This window comes from Harmonia axyridis, chromosome 1 (genome assembly GCF_914767665.1).
Source record: "Harmonia axyridis chromosome 1, icHarAxyr1.1, whole genome shotgun sequence".
In the NCBI taxonomy this organism is placed as follows: domain Eukaryota; kingdom Metazoa; phylum Arthropoda; class Insecta; order Coleoptera; family Coccinellidae; genus Harmonia; species Harmonia axyridis.
The window spans coordinates 45,048,494-45,065,014 of NC_059501.1; the positions used below are offsets into that span (position 1 = coordinate 45,048,494).

Genomic DNA, 16,521 nt, shown 5'->3' on the forward strand with positions numbered 1-16,521 from the left:
GGTTACGCATTTATATTTGGTCTGATGGGTCGCTCTAGTATTGCAATGTTGAGATATTTCATTTTATTTTGTATTGTTTCATGGGGTGATTGCGGTTTCTTTGATTTGACAGAAGTTGATGATCCCCTGGCACTTTTCTGGAACACAAAACGTGAGTTTTACCGTTTTAATTCGAAAAGTATTAATTCGATAATGAATTGAATTGTTGAAGATAATCGTTCTTGCCTATGGAATATTCAATAGATCTAAAATCCACTGTACATTTTCGTTCTCTCTAAAATAACTGTCAATTGACCCATCAAAAAATGTAGGTATATTTTATATTCGACTGATGTGCTGCTCTTGTATTCAGTTATAAACATGAGATATTTCAATCGATTTTTGTTAATTTTTTCAGTAGAAAAGCTTCCAGCTTATGTTATGAAATCGTCGGATTTGATCTTGTTTAACCCTTGACTGGTGTCACGGAGTCTATCATTACAGTCACTATATTTTATATGCAATGAACAATCTGTTGAAACTCTGTCAAAAATATCACCATTAGAAGATTCGGATCTTTGTTTGGTGAAAGCAAAGTTGGTTTTAATAGAAATAAAAAAATTAATTCCTTCTTTATTTTATTTTTCAAAAACGGTTCATGTTATCGACGATAAACAAGAGTACCTACCTTTTTTTTAGCCTAATGTTTAAGCTATCCAAATTTGTTTTTTTCTACTCACTATCATACAGGGTGTTAAAAATGTAAGCATTATCTTATCTCCGTAGAGAGGGCCGCTAGGAAAAAAAATGATGGGAACTTGTTATATTTATTCAATTTGATTTTGGTAGATGCCCAATTATTTAGGTCATAAGACAAAAGTGGATTGAAATGCATTACTTGAAGACCAAAATGAAATAATATTATAAATATTGATATCAATACCGATCATTCAATAAACTTGAAATTAGTCTAGAAAAAACAGAAACAATATCTTATTATCATTACAGCCACTATATTTTGTTTGCAATAAAAGATCAGAGTTAAAACTCTGTCAAAAGTATCACCATTAGAAGATTCGGAATCTTTGTTTAGTGAAATCAAAGTAGGTTTTAAATGTACTCTATTTCTGATCAGAGTTGATCCGTGTTCCCTTTTAATTCTATAAGTCCTTATACGTAATATGTTTACTATTTTCTGAAATTTCCAAACAGATTTAGGATAATCTTGATATTTCACATTTTCAAATGATTTCAATTCACGTAAATTCTTTGATTTTTTATTGTAGTAGGATTTGGAATTAAATTGGTCTTCATTAGTTTTATGATTCACAATATTTTCATTGACTACCTTAGGTTCCAGAATACTTTCATTCACAATCAAATTATCACGTAAATGTTGTGACATCAATATTTCAGAAGGACTTATATCGTGATAAATGGGAGTATTTCAATTGTTTTTTTTAACCGTCTGATTGTTCGGTGCCAATCCATTTGATTGTTGAGGATGAGGAGAAACTATAATGTGTTTTATATTCCAATCTGATGCGAACTTAGCAAAAAATGAACCAGAAAACTGAGGACCACCATCACTCATCAGATACAATACTAAACGAAATTCCGTGCGTTCTGAAAATTCGTTTTAATTTAGTTGAAAGAATATCGGCTGTCATACTTTTATTTAGACATTCCAGTTCGAAAATTTCAGAGTAATAAACTACTACGATTAAATATCTTTTACCATCTACTTCAAAGATATCAATGCCTTATTTTGACCACCGTCGTCTTGGTATTGATTGGGTAATGAGGGGTTCTCTAGTATTAGAATTATCATATTTTTGACATACTCAGCATTTATTTATCATTAATTCCTGCTTTCATTTTTGGATAGTAAACTACAAAAAATTAAATTATCACTTTTTGATTTTCGAAAATTAAACCATTTGCTTCAGTTATTTCATTCTGAAATTATGATATTTTTATACAAAAGGATGAAAAATTGAATTCAATACCTTCTTTACGAGCAATATCCAAAACTTTTTTCAACCTCGAATCATGTTCCTTTCTAGTACGTCCAAGAATAAATATATCATCGATATATATTTTGGTACCTACGCCATAAAAATCTCTCTGAATCTATTATGAAAAATTTCAGGAGATGACTCAAGTCCATACGGCTTTCTCAAAAATTAGAAACGACCAGATGGGGTACCAAACGTACATAATTCGCTACTAGCTTCATCTAAGGGGATGTTCCAGAATCCATTAGTTGCATCTAGCACCGAAAAATAGCAGGCTCCTATTAATTTCGAAATTAATTCTTCAATTGTAGGTAACTTGAAAAATTCTCTTCTAATAGATTCATTCAAGTCCAGAGGATCTGAACATATGCGTAAATTACCGTTTTTCTTTTTCACAATAACAATTGGTCGATACACAACGAGTCGATACTCCGTGTACTGGTTCAAAAATTTTTTGCTTAACTCTTAAATGCTTATTTTTTTTCGGAAAGAAAAATTGAAAACATGATAAGATCAATCCGATCTTACACGGAAAAATGATGAAAATAATTGATTATTTCATTTTGACATCTTTATCGAAAAAAAAAGTGTTTTTAGTTAAAACGCAACATCATGCATTAACTATATAGAATCAAGTTACATTACATGTGGAATTGCTTGAAACAATTATTATTTTTATTGGGACTTCATCCTACTACACACTTCTCACATTTAGTATGAGTGAATCCTTTGCAGTTAGGGAGCTTGAATCGAATTTTTTGATCTTCAATACTAGGCCAATGCCCAGTTTAGTCTGCTCTAACTTCTGATGGAGGTAGATGCTTCATTGGCCCTCTTTTTGTTTTTTTTCAGTTTCTTCTTCTAAATTTATATTCGGACGGCCACTTTTCTTAGCAACTGATCTCATATTTCATAAAGTATGAGCCACTTCTGCACGAAATTGTGCTTGGTGCAATAACTTGCACCCTGGTTGCTTTTTAGAATGCACTCTTTTGTAAAATAACCAGGAGTTGACCAAACTTAGATATAAAAGATGGTAGAAAATTCTGATGTACCATTAATAATAAATAAACATTTTGGAAATAAGTGATGAAACTAACAATGAGTACAATATTTAGTACAATTTCCAAACGAATAATATCATCGTATGATATTAATTATCTATCTGGTTATCTAATGTATCAGCAATATAAATTGCCATCAACATAAACCATTGTCAGACAGAAGGTCTCCACGCCATTACATAGGAATCATAATCGAAAGTAACCCAAGGAGAATGTTTGTCATCAAGGGAGGATAGCGATATACCGGTTTCACCCTTATTAGGGATCATCAGATCAGATCAGAAAAACATTTATTAAACATTAAAATATATACAATACACACAATATACATAATTGTTTTCATATTTTCTTATACAATGATAGTTCCTACATAAGATGTTTACCTATCTTTCTTTTTATGTGGTATTATATTACCTTACAATAGTTGAAATTTCATACAAGTCGAGTATTCTTTTATAAATTTAAGTTTTCATTGTTTTTACAGGGAAATAAAATAAGAAAAAACCTGCTTTAATTTGTTCAATATAAATTATTGATGTGGGGTTTTAAGTTTTACCTTTCGGGGTTTTATGACTATTTTTTAGAATACTGTTTATATTCTTCGTAGAAAATTGGTAGGTGTTCATAGGGAAGAACATGCCGACCATTTCGATTCTTATCACAGAATCGAATTTTTGTTATCCGACTAACCGGATCGCTCACATAACAGGATTTTTCATAAAATTTGGAGGCTATGCCATCTATGTATTCCTTCAGAGTTTCAATTCCTGAGGCGTCATGGAGTGTTGTCACCCTTGTATACCTATTTTTCTTCAAAACCATCCTCAGTATTTGGTTTTGGAATTTTTGTAGTGGGCTTAATGGTGTAGGTTTTAAATGACACCAAGTAGGTGCTGCGTAGGTGCAGTTTTCGTATTGGGAAATGGTGGGAGATCGTGTATATACAAGTTGAATAGTTTGGGCCCAAGGACGGAGCCTTGAGGTACACCTGCCGAAATTGTGATTGGATTTGATAATGTTTGGTTCAATTTGACCATGAATTTTCTCTCTAATAGATAAGAATTAATTAATTTTATGATGAATGTGGGGAGTTTAAGGTTGATCATTTTGTATAGTAGTCCTTGGATCCAAACTCGATCAAACGCTTTTTCTATGTCTAATAGTACCATCACTGTGTTCTGTTTTTTATTGAATGCATTGATGGTGTCGGTTATGATTCTTGCTAATTGGTGGGTTGAACTGTGCTTTTCCTTGAATCCGAATTGAAATGGGTCTCGCATTTCCGACCTCTCAAGCGTTTTTTTGAGTATGTTAAAAATTACTTTTTCTGTAAGTTTACTCAACATCGGCAACAAACTAATAGGCCTGTAGCTTAAAGGCGAGTGTTTGTCTTTACCTGCTTTATGAATAGGTATCACCATTGCGGTTTTCCATATTCTGGGCCAATAACTCAATTTTATGATAGCGTTCACTATATAGGTCAATTGTACCAAAGCTTTTTTAGAAAGATTTTTTATTAATTTGTTGTCGATGTCATCGAGTCCTGGGGATTTATTGGGTGGGAAGGTTTTAATTAGTTCTTGAAGATCTGAGGGATTTGTTAGGTATTTATTGGATTCGGTGTCACTTTGGTTGGAATTTCGTAAAAAGTCAGACACGGTATTTTCTATGAGACGATCAGTATCAGAATGATCTAAATTGTGAATTTTTTCGAAGGTTTTGGCCATTAACTCGGCTTTCTGCCCGTCTGTGACAAAGAAATTTGAATCGTGATTCAATTGGGGTATGGTAGTATCTTTTTTCTTCAGAGTCTTTGTTACTTTCCACAAGGAACCGTCCGATGGATTGAGTTTTTGAAGTTTATTATTCCATTCTTGATTTTTATAAATTTGGATTTCTCTTTTTATCATTGCGGAAAGTGATTCAGAATTGATTTTTTCTAGGGGATCACGAAAGCGTTGCCAACGTTTGCGAGTTCTATTCCTAAGTCTAATTAAGTCAACAATATATGAGGGGAGTGATTCGGCGAATGGATAGATTCTTTTGGATTTTGTCGTACGGTTCCGTGCGTAAGTGAGACACTCTGAAAATTTCAATAGTTCTTGCTCTAAACATTCAGCAGAGTTAACGGCATTATTTATGACTATTTTTTCATTGAGAATTCTCCGAAATTCCTTCCAGTTTGTAGTTGAATAGTCAAAGATGTTTTTGGAAGTATTGTTACGAAAGTTTCCGAATATTTCAAACTTTATGACATTATGGTCTGAATTTAACTCAGGTAAAGATTCGAGTTCACTAATACGGGTAAAGGATTTTGCTAATAAAATATCTATTATTGAGGGAGTGGTGCTGTTATACGGAAATAGGGTAGGACTGGGTGAGTAATGTAGATTACAGTCTGGATTTTTTTCCAAGAATTTCAACAGGGTTCTTCCGTTTGTATTATTATTGAGATTTCCCCAAACACGATGTTTGGCATTTAGGTCTCCAATTACAAGAGTTTCTCTGTTATTTAAAAGACTTTCTAAGCAGGTTTCTCTGAATTTATTCGAAGGGCTATTATAACACAAATTATTTTAGGACCATTTTCCACTTGTATACCTACATTCTCTATTGAACAACTAGTACTAGGTAAAATTTTATATGGAATTGAAGTATGTACGAGAATGGCAACACCTCCGTAGTGAGTATTATTTGAACGATCCATTCTAGCCACGTGGAAGCCTTTTATTTTAAAATAATCCGATGATGTTAACCTTGTTTCGTTTATAAGAAAAATTTTGATGGAATGTTGTTTTAAGAAATACGAAATTTCGTACTCCTTATCACGAACTCCGTTGGCGTTCCAGGAAGCTAAATTAAGTCTATGTGCTGGTTTACTAGTCATTATATGCTATCAAGAAAAGAATGAAAAGTTTGGAATTTTTCATAGCCAGATTCGCATCTAGCCAATTTTTCGTTTAAAGTTCTAATTTTTTGCAGAAAGTCTGAGATATTGATGAAGTTATTCAATTTGTTGAATTCATTTTTGAGTTCTGTAAATGTACCGAATTCACCTGTGGGTTGTTTTGGAATTTTGCGTTCTTCTATTTCTTTTGAACTATTTTGACGGATGTTCTCTTTCTCCTCCCGTCTTCTCAGGCGTTCCTCCCAAGGGTTCTCTTTCGGCAAAGGCGCTGGTATATATTTTTTTGGTTCTTCTTTCTTCTTGTTGGAGGTTTTGTGCAGTTTCTCCAAAAGGTTTATATATACCTCACACTTTATGGAATTTGCTGGATGATCCCCACCGCAGTTCGCACATTTCGCAGGTGTGTCCATTGTTTTCGTACAGTCTTTCGTCAGATGTCCCTCTGCACATTTCAGACATTGATAGGATCTGAAACAATTTGAGGTAGCATGGCCCCAATTTTGACATCTCCTACACTGCGTGATCTTTCTGTTAGAGTAATGTCGTTCCCATGATACGACGGTGTAGTTGACAATCCTGACATGTTGTTTCAGGTATCGAAGTGTGGTTTTTTGGTCGGTTATGACCAAGTACGCTGGATTTCTGGTTCCTTTCATTTTGAAGATGTCTTTTACATTTATGTTACTCTCCGACAGATCTGTTCTCAGGTCTTCAAGGTTTTGGTCATCGTTTAGGCCTCGTACGACGAATGCATGGGATTTTTTGTCCCTCCTGGTAAATGAGTGGAATTCCAGGTCGTCGGATAAGAAATATTTTTTTAGATTGTTGAACGCCTCTTCGGTTTCCACAAAGACGTTCGATGTATTTTTCCCATATCGGATATGGAATTTTGTCTCTTCGCCAATAATTTTTTTGATTATTTTCACCGTTTCGGAGTGTTTTTCAAAAACCCCATCTACAACTATTGGGGGTATTCTCAATTTAGGTTTTGTAGGGACTGACGGTTCGGGAATGTCGTTTCCTAGGGGTTCGAAACGATTTTTCAATGTTATGCGCGGGGGACTTGAAATTTCCATTGGTAGTGGCGGAAATTGTCCTCCTGGGTGCGTCTGGTTAGGATTCTCCTCATCGCGGAGTTTAACTTTTTTCCTCTTCGTAGGGCTCACACTCATTTTTTATTGGCTGGTTTCGAAAAACTTAAACACTTAAGTCTTTGTTTCTCACTCACAACACTACACTTACGGCGCTGACACTAATTGAAGTCTAGGCAATAGAACCAAACTTTTAAATCACATTACTCACTGACACTATTAGGGATCATCAGTACCGCATAACCCTACCCAAGATCATTAGGGATCATCAGAACCGCATAACCCTACCCAAGATGACAAACAAACGAAATAGCAGGCATCTTATTGAACGCTGGCAGTCGCTAGTCAGTATGAATTACTGCAGAGCGCCATCCAGCGGACAAACAACCTAACTACCTCCTCCATGAATATTTCGAAAAAGCAGAATCCCACGTCAGCAAGGAAAATCTTCTGTAATTAGCTTAAGCGACTTTCATCGTAAATAATAATAATAAATAAACATTTTGGAAATAAGTGATGAAACTAACAATGAGTACAATATTTAGATAACCAGATAGATAATTAATATCATACGATCATATTATTCGTTTGGAAATTGTACTAAATATTGTACTCATTGTTAGTTTCATCACTTATTTCCAAAATGTTTATTTATTATTATTATTTACGATGAAAGTCGCTTAAGCTAATTACAGAAGATGTTCCTTGCTGACGTGGGATTCTGCTTTTTCGAAGTATTCATGGAGGAGGTAGTTAGGTTGTTTGTCCGCTGGATGGCGCTCTGCAGAAATTCATACTGACTAGCGACTGCCAGCGTTCAATAAGATGCCTGCTATTTCGTTTGTTTGTCATCTTGGGTAGGGTTATGCGGTACTGATGATCCCTAATAATCTTGGGTAGGGTTATGCGGTACTGATGATCCCTAATAGTGTCAGTGAGTAATGTGATTTGAAAGTTTGGTTCTATTGCCTAGACTTCAATTAGTGTCAGCGCCGTAAGTGTAGTGTTGTGAGTAAGAAACAAAGACTTAAGTGTTTAAGTTTTTCGTAACCAGCCAATACAAAATGAGTGTGAGCCCTACGAAGAGGAAAAAAGTTAAACTCCGCGATGAGGAGAATCCTAACCAAACGCACCCAGGAGGAGTTTTTCCGCCACTACCAATGGAAATTTCAAGTCCCCCGCGCATAACATTGAAGAATCGTTTCGAACCCCTAGGAAACGACATTCTCGAACCGTCAGTCCCTACAGCAAAACCTAAATTGAGAATACCCCCAATAGTTGTAGATGGGGTTTTTGAAAAACACTCCGAAACGGTGAAAATAATCAAAAAAATTATTGGCGAAGAGACAAAATTCCATATCCGATATGGGAAAAATACATCGAACGTCTTTGTGGAAACCGAAGAGGCGTTCAACAACTTAAAAAAATATTTCTTATCCGACGACCTGGAATTCCACTCATTTACCAGGAGAGACAAAAAATCCCATGCATTCGTCGTACGAGGCCTAAACGATGACCAAAACCTTGAAGACCTGAGAACAGATCTGTCGGAGAGTAACCTAAATATAAAAGACATCTTCAAAATGAAAGGAACCAGAAATCCAGCGTACTTGGTCATAACCGACCAAAAAACCACACTTCGATACCTGAAACAACATGTCAGGATTGTCAACTACACCGTCGTATCATGGGAACGACATTACTCTAACAGAAAGATCACGCAGTGTAGGAGATGTCAAAATTGGGGCCATGCTACCTCAAATTGTTTCAGATCCTATCAATGTCTGAAATGTGCAGAGGGACATCTGACGAAAGACTGTACGAAAACAATGGACACACCTGTGAAATGTGCGAACTGCGGTGGGGATCATCCAGCAAATTCCATAAAGTGTGAGGTATATATAAACCTTTTGGAGAAACTGCACAAAACCTCCAACAAGAAGAAAGAAGAACCAAAAAAATATATACCAGCGCCTTTGCCGAAAGAGAACCCTTGGGAGGAACGCCTGAGAAGACGGGAGGAGAAAGAGAACATCCGTCAAAATAGTTCAAAAGAAATAGAAGAACGCAAAATTCCAAAACAACCCACAGGTGAATTCGGTACATTTACAGAACTCAAAAATGAATTCAACAAATTGAATAACTTCATCAATATCTCAGACTTTCTGCAAAAAATTAGAACTTTAAACGAAAAATTGGCTAGATGCGAATCTGGCTATGAAAAATTCCAAACTTTTCATTCTTTTCTTGATAGCATATAATGACTAGTAAACCAGCACATAGACTTAATTTAGCTTCCTGGAACGCCAACGGAGTTCGTGATAAGGAGTACGAAATTTCGTATTTCTTAAAACAACATTCCATCAAAATTTTTCTTATAAACGAAACAAGGTTAACATCATCGGATAATTTTAAAATGAAAGGCTTCCACGTGGCTAGAATGGATCGTTCAAATAATACTCACTACGGAGGTGTTGCCATTCTCGTACATACTTCAATTCCATATAAAATTTTACCTAGTACTAGTTGTTCAATAGAGAATGTAGGTATACAAGTGGAAAATGGTCCTAAAATAATTTGTGTTTATAATAGCCCTTCGAATAAATTCAGAGAAACCTGCTTAGAAAGTCTTTTAAATAACAGAGAAACTCTTGTAATTGGAGACCTAAATGCCAAACATCGTGTTTGGGGAAATCTCAATAATAATACAAACGGAAGAACCCTGTTGAAATTCTTGGAAAAAAATCCAGACTGTAATCTACATTACTCACCCAGTCCTACCCTATTTCCGTATAACAGCACCACTCCCTCAACAATAGATATTTTATTCGCAAAATCCTTTACCCGTATTAGTGAACTCGAATCTTTACCTGAGTTAAATTCAGACCATAATGTCATAAAGTTTGAAATATTCGGAAACTTTCGTAACAATACTTCCAAAAACATCTTTGACTATTCAACTACAAACTGGAAGGAATTTCGGAGAATTCTCAATGAAAAAATAGTCATAAATAATGCCGTTAACTCTGCTGAATGTTTAGAGCAAGAACTATTGAAATTTTCAGAGTGTCTCACTTACGCACGGAACCGTACGACAAAATCCAAAAGAATCTATCCATTCGCCGAATCACTCCCCTCATATATTGTTGACTTAATTAGACTTAGGAATAGAACTCGCAAACGTTGGCAACGCTTTCGTGATCCCCTAGAAAAAATCAATTCTGAATCACTTTCCGCAATGATAAAAAGAGAAATCCAAATTTATAAAAATCAAGAATGGAATAATAAACTTCAAAAACTCAATCCATCGGACGGTTCCTTGTGGAAAGTAACAAAGACTCTGAAGAAAAAAGATACTACCATACCCCAATTGAATCACGATTCAAATTTCTTTGTCACAGACGGGCAGAAAGCCGAGTTAATGGCCAAAACCTTCGAAAAAATTCACAATTTAGATCATTCTGATACTGATCGTCTCATAGAAAATACCGTGTCTGACTTTTTACGGAATTCCAACCAAAGTAACACCGAACCCAATAAATACCTAACAAATCCCTCAGATCTTCAAGAACTAATTAAAACCCTCCCACCCAATAAATCCCCAGGACTCGATGACATCGACAACAAATTAATAAAAAATCTTTCTAAAAAAGCTTTGGTACAATTGACCTATATAGTGAACGCTATCATAAAATTGAGTTATTGGCCCAGAATATGGAAAACCGCAATGGTGATACCTATTCATAAAGCAGGTAAAGACAAACACTCGCCTTTAAGCTACAGGCCTATTAGTTTGTTGCCGATGTTGAGTAAACTTACAGAAAAAGTAATTTTTAACATACTCAAAAAAACGCTTGAGAGGTCGGAAATGCGAGACCCATTTCAATTCGGATTCAAAGAAAAGCACAGTTCAACCCACCAATTAGCAAGAATCATAACCGACACCATCAATGCATTCAATAAAAAACAGAACACAGTGATGGTACTATTAGACATAGAAAAAGCGTTTGATCGAGTTTGGATCCAAGGACTACTATACAAAATGATCAACCTTAAGCTCCCCACATTCATCATAAAATTAATTAATTCTTATCTATTAGAGAGAAAATTCATGGTCAAATTGAACCAAACATTATCAAATCCAATCACAATTTCGGCAGGTGTACCTCAAGGCTCCGTCCTTGGGCCCAAACTATTCAACTTGTATATACACGATCTCCCACCATTTCCCAATACGAAAACTGCACTTTTTGCGGATGATACCGCGATTTACGCTCATTCTTTCAGTGCAATAGTGGCTTCGAAATTATTACAATACCATTTACGAATATTGATGGATTACTATATTAGGTGGAAAATTAAAGTAAATGGAAATAAAACCGAAATGATCGTTTTCAGTAGGAAAATTAATGATAGAAATTTAGTTTCGCCTCTCACTTTTAATGATCACATCATCAAACAGAAAGAGTCTGTGAAATATCTAGGATTAACACTAGATTCAAGATTAAACTTCCACAAACACATCGATAATACATTAAGAAAAGCGTACGCCGTTAAAAGGACCCTACATTCTCTGTTGCACAAAAACAGTTTAGTAAATACAGAAAACAAGAAACTGATTTATACTGCACTGATCCGCCCAATTATTACATACGCAGCACCTACTTGGTGTCATTTAAAACCTACACCATTAAGCCCACTACAAAAATTCCAAAACCAAATACTGAGGATGGTTTTGAAGAAAAATAGGTATACAAGGGTGACAACACTCCATGACGCCTCAGGAATTGAAACTCTGAAGGAATACATAGATGGCATAGCCTCCAAATTTTATGAAAAATCCTGTTATGTGAGCGATCCGGTTAGTCGGATAACAAAAATTCGATTCTGTGATAAGAATCGAAATGGTCGGCATGTTCTTCCCTATGAACACCTACCAATTTTCTACGAAGAATATAAACAGTATTCTAAAAAATAGTCATAAAACCCCGAAAGGTAAAACTTAAAACCCCACATCAATAATTTATATTGAACAAATTAAAGCAGGTTTTTTCTTATTTTATTTCCCTGTAAAAACAATGAAAACTTAAATTTATAAAAGAATACTCGACTTGTATGAAATTTCAAATATTGTAAGGTAATATAATACCACATAAAAAGAAAGATAGGTAAACATCTTATGTAGGAACTATCATTGTATAAGAAAATATGAAAACAATTATGTATATTGTGTGTATTGTATATATTTTAATGTTTAATAAATGTTTTTCTGATTCTGATGATCCCTAATAGTGTCAGTGAGTAATGTGATTTAAAAGTTTGGTTCTATTGCCTAGACTTCAATTAGTGTCAGCGCCGTAAGTGTAGTGTTGTGAGTGAGAAACAAAGACTTAAGTGTTTAAGTTTTTCGAAACCAGCCAATAAAAAATGAGTGTGAGCCCTACGAAGAGGAAAAAAGTTAAACTCCGCGATGAGGAGAATCCTAACCAGACGCACCCAGGAGGACAATTTCCGCCACTACCAATGGAAATTTCAAGTCCCCCGCGCATAACATTGAAAAATCGTTTCGAACCCCTAGGAAACGACATTCCCGAATCGTCAGTCCCTACAAAACCTAAATTGAGAATACCCCCAATAGTTGTAGATGGGGTTTTTGAAAAACACTCCGAAACGGTGAATATAATCAAAAAAATTATTGGCGAAGAGACAAAATTCCATATCCGATATGGAAAAAATACATCGAACGTCTTTGTGGAAACCGAAGAGGCGTTCAACAACTTAAAAAAATATTTCTTATCCGACGACCTGGAATTCCACTCATTTACCAGGAGAGACAAAAAATCTCATGCATTCGTCGTACGAGGCCTAAACGATGACCAAAACCTTGAAGACCTGAGATCAGATCTGTCGGAGAGTAACCTAAATATAAAAGACATCTTCAAAATGAAAGGAACCAGAAATCCAGCGTACTTGGTCATAACCGACCAAAAAACCACACTTCGATACCTGAAACAACATGTCAGGATTGTCAACTACACCGTCGTATCATGGGAACGACATTACTCTAACAGAAAGATCACGCAGTGTAGGAGATGTCAAAATTGGGGCCATGCTACCTCAAATTGTTTCAGATCCTATCAATGTCTGAAATGTGCAGAGGGACATCTGACGAAAGACTGTACGAAAACAATGGACACACCTGCGAAATGTGCGAACTGCGGTGGGGATCATCCAGCAAATTCCATAAAGTGTGAGGTATATATAAACCTTTTGGAGAAACTGCACAAAACCTCCAACAAGAAGAAAGAAGAACCAAAAAAATATATACCAGCGCCTTTGCCGAAAGAGAACCCCTGGGAGGAACGCCTGAGAAGACGGGAGGAGAAAGAGAACATCCGTCAAAATAGTTCAAAAGAAATAGAAGAACGCAAAATTCCAAAACAACCCACAGGTGAATTCGGTACATTTACAGAACTCAAAAATGAATTCAACAAATTGAATAACTTCATCAATATCTCAGACTTTCTGCAAAAAATTAGAACTTTAAACGAAAAATTGGCTAGATGCGAATCTGGCTATGAAAAATTCCAAACTTTTCATTCTTTTCTTGATAGCATATAATGACTAGTAAACCAGCACATAGACTTAATTTAGCTTCCTGGAACGCCAACGGAGTTCGTGATAGGGAGTACGAAATTTCGTATTTCTTAAAACAACATTCCATCAAAATTTTTCTTATAAACGAAACAAGGTTAACATCATCGGATAATTTTAAAATAAAAGGCTTCCACGTGGCTAGAATGGATCGTTCAAATAATACTCACTACGGAGGTGTTGCCATTCTCGTACATACTTCAATTCCATATAAAATTTTACCTAGTACTAGTTGTTCAATAGAGAATGTAGGTATACAAGTGGAAAATGGTCCTAAAATAATTTGTGTTTATAATAGCCCTTCGAATAAATTCAGAGAAACCTGCTTAGAAAGTCTCTTAAATAACAGAGAAACTCTTGTAATTGGAGACCTAAATGCCAAACATCGTGTTTGGGGAAATCTCAATAATAATACAAACGGAAGAACCCTGCTGAAATTCTTGGAAAAAAATCCAGACTGTAATCTACATTACTCACCCAGTCCTACCCTATTTCCGTATAACAGCACCACTCCCTCAACAATAGATATTTTATTAGCAAAATCCTTTACCCGTATTAGTGAACTCGAATCTTTACCTGAGTTAAATTCAGACCATAATGTCATAAAGTTTGAAATATTCGGAAACTTTCGTAACAATACTTCCAAAAACATCTTTGACTATTCAACTACAAACTGGAAGGAATTTCGGAGAATTCTCAATGAAAAAATAGTCATAAATAATGCCGTTAACTCTGCTGAATGTTTAGAGCAAGAACTATTGAAATTTTCAGAGTGTCTCACTTACGCACGGAACCGTACGACAAAATCCAAAAGAATCTATCCATTCGCCGAATCACTCCCCTCATATATTGTTGACTTAATTAGACTTAGGAATAGAACTCGCAAACGTTGGCAACGCTTTCGTGATCCCCTAGAAAAAATCAATTCTGAATCACTTTCCGCAATGATAAAAAGAGAAATCCAAATTTATAAAAATCAAGAATGGAATAATAAACTTCAAAAACTCAATCCATCGGACGGTTCCTTGTGGAAAGTAACAAAGACTCTGAAGAAAAAAGATACTACCATACCCCAATTGAATCACGATTCAAATTTCTTTGTCACAGACGGACAGAAAGCCGAGTTAATGGCCAAAACCTTCGAAAAAATTCACAATTTAGATCATTCTGATACTGATCGTCTCATAGAAAATACCGTGTCTGACTTTTTACGGAATTCCAACCAAAGTAACACCGAATCCAATAAATACCTAACAAATCCCTCAGATCTTCAAGAACTAATTAAAACCCTCCCACCCAATAAATCCCCAGGACTCGATGACATCGACAACAAATTAATAAAAAATCTTTCTAAAAAAGCTTTGGTACAATTGACCTATATAGTGAACGCTATCATAAAATTGAGTTATTGGCCCAGAATATGGAAAACCGCAATGGTGATACCTATTCATAAAGCAGGTAAAGACAAACACTCGCCTTTAAGCTACAGGCCTATTAGTTTGTTGCCGATGTTGAGTAAACTTACAGAAAAAGTAATTTTTAACATACTCAAAAAAACGCTTGAGAGGTCGGAAATGCGAGACCCATTTCAATTCGGATTCAAAGAAAAGCACAGTTCAACCCACCAATTAGCAAGAATCATAACCGACACCATCAATGCATTCAATAAAAAACAGAATACAGTGATGGTACTATTAGACATAGAAAAAGCGTTTGATCGAGTTTGGATCCAAGGACTACTATTCAAAATGATCAAACTTAAACTCCCCACATTCATCATAAAATTAATTAATTCTTATCTATTAGAGAGAAAATTCATGGTCAAATTGAACCAAACATTATCAAATCCAATCACAATTTCGGCAGGTGTACCTCAAGGCTCCGTCCTTGGGCCCAAACTATTCAACTTGTATATACACGATCTCCCACCATTTCCCAATACGAAAACTGCACTTTTTGCGGATGATACCGCGATTTACGCTCATTCTTTCAGTGCAATAGTGGCTTCGAAATTATTACAATACCATTTACGAATATTGATGGATTACTATAATAGGTGGAAAATTAAAGTAAATGGAAATAAAACCGAAATGATCGTTTTCAGTAGGAAAATTAATGATAGAAATTTAGTTTCGCCTCTCACTTTTAATAATCACATCATCAAACAGAAAGAGTCTGTGAAATATCTAGGATTAACACTAGATTCAAGATTAAACTTCCACAAACACATCGATAATACATTAAGAAAAGCGTACGCCGTTAAAAGGACCCTACATTCTCTGTTGCACAAAAACAGTTTAGTAAATACAGAAAACAAGAAACTGATTTATACTGCACTGATCCGCCCAATTATTACATACGCAGCACCTACTTGGTGTCATTTAAAACCTACACCATTAAGCCCACTACAAAAATTCCAAAACCAAATACTGAGGATGGTTTTGAAGAAAAACAGGTATACAAGGGTGACAACACTCCATGATGCCTCAGGAATTGAAACTCTGAAGGAATACATAGATGGCATAGCCTCCAAATTTTATGAAAAATCCTGTTATGTGAGCGATCCGGTTAGTCGGATAACAAAAATTCGATTCTGTGATAAGAATCGAAATGGTCGGCATGTTCTTCCCTATGAACACCTACCAATTTTCTACGAAGAATATAAACAGTATTCTAAAAAATAGTCATAAAACCCCGAAAGGTAAAACTTAAAACCCCACATCAATAATTTATATTGAACAAATTAAAGCAGGTTTATTCTTATTTTATTTCCCTGTAAAAACAATGAAAACTTAAATTTATAAAAG

General features: G+C 35.2%; 1 protein-coding gene across 1 annotated transcript in view; it reads left to right on the forward strand.

Annotated features, from left to right (window-relative positions):
* The window catches only part of LOC123677006, a 135,007-nt gene continuing 118,486 nt past the window's right edge, over positions 1-16,521 (forward strand). Inside the window, exon 1 of the mRNA XM_045613394.1 lies at positions 1-151. Coding sequence (XP_045469350.1) covers positions 25-151 — 127 coding nt within the window. The 5' untranslated portion in view covers positions 1-24. The remainder of the gene's footprint in view (positions 152-16,521) is intronic.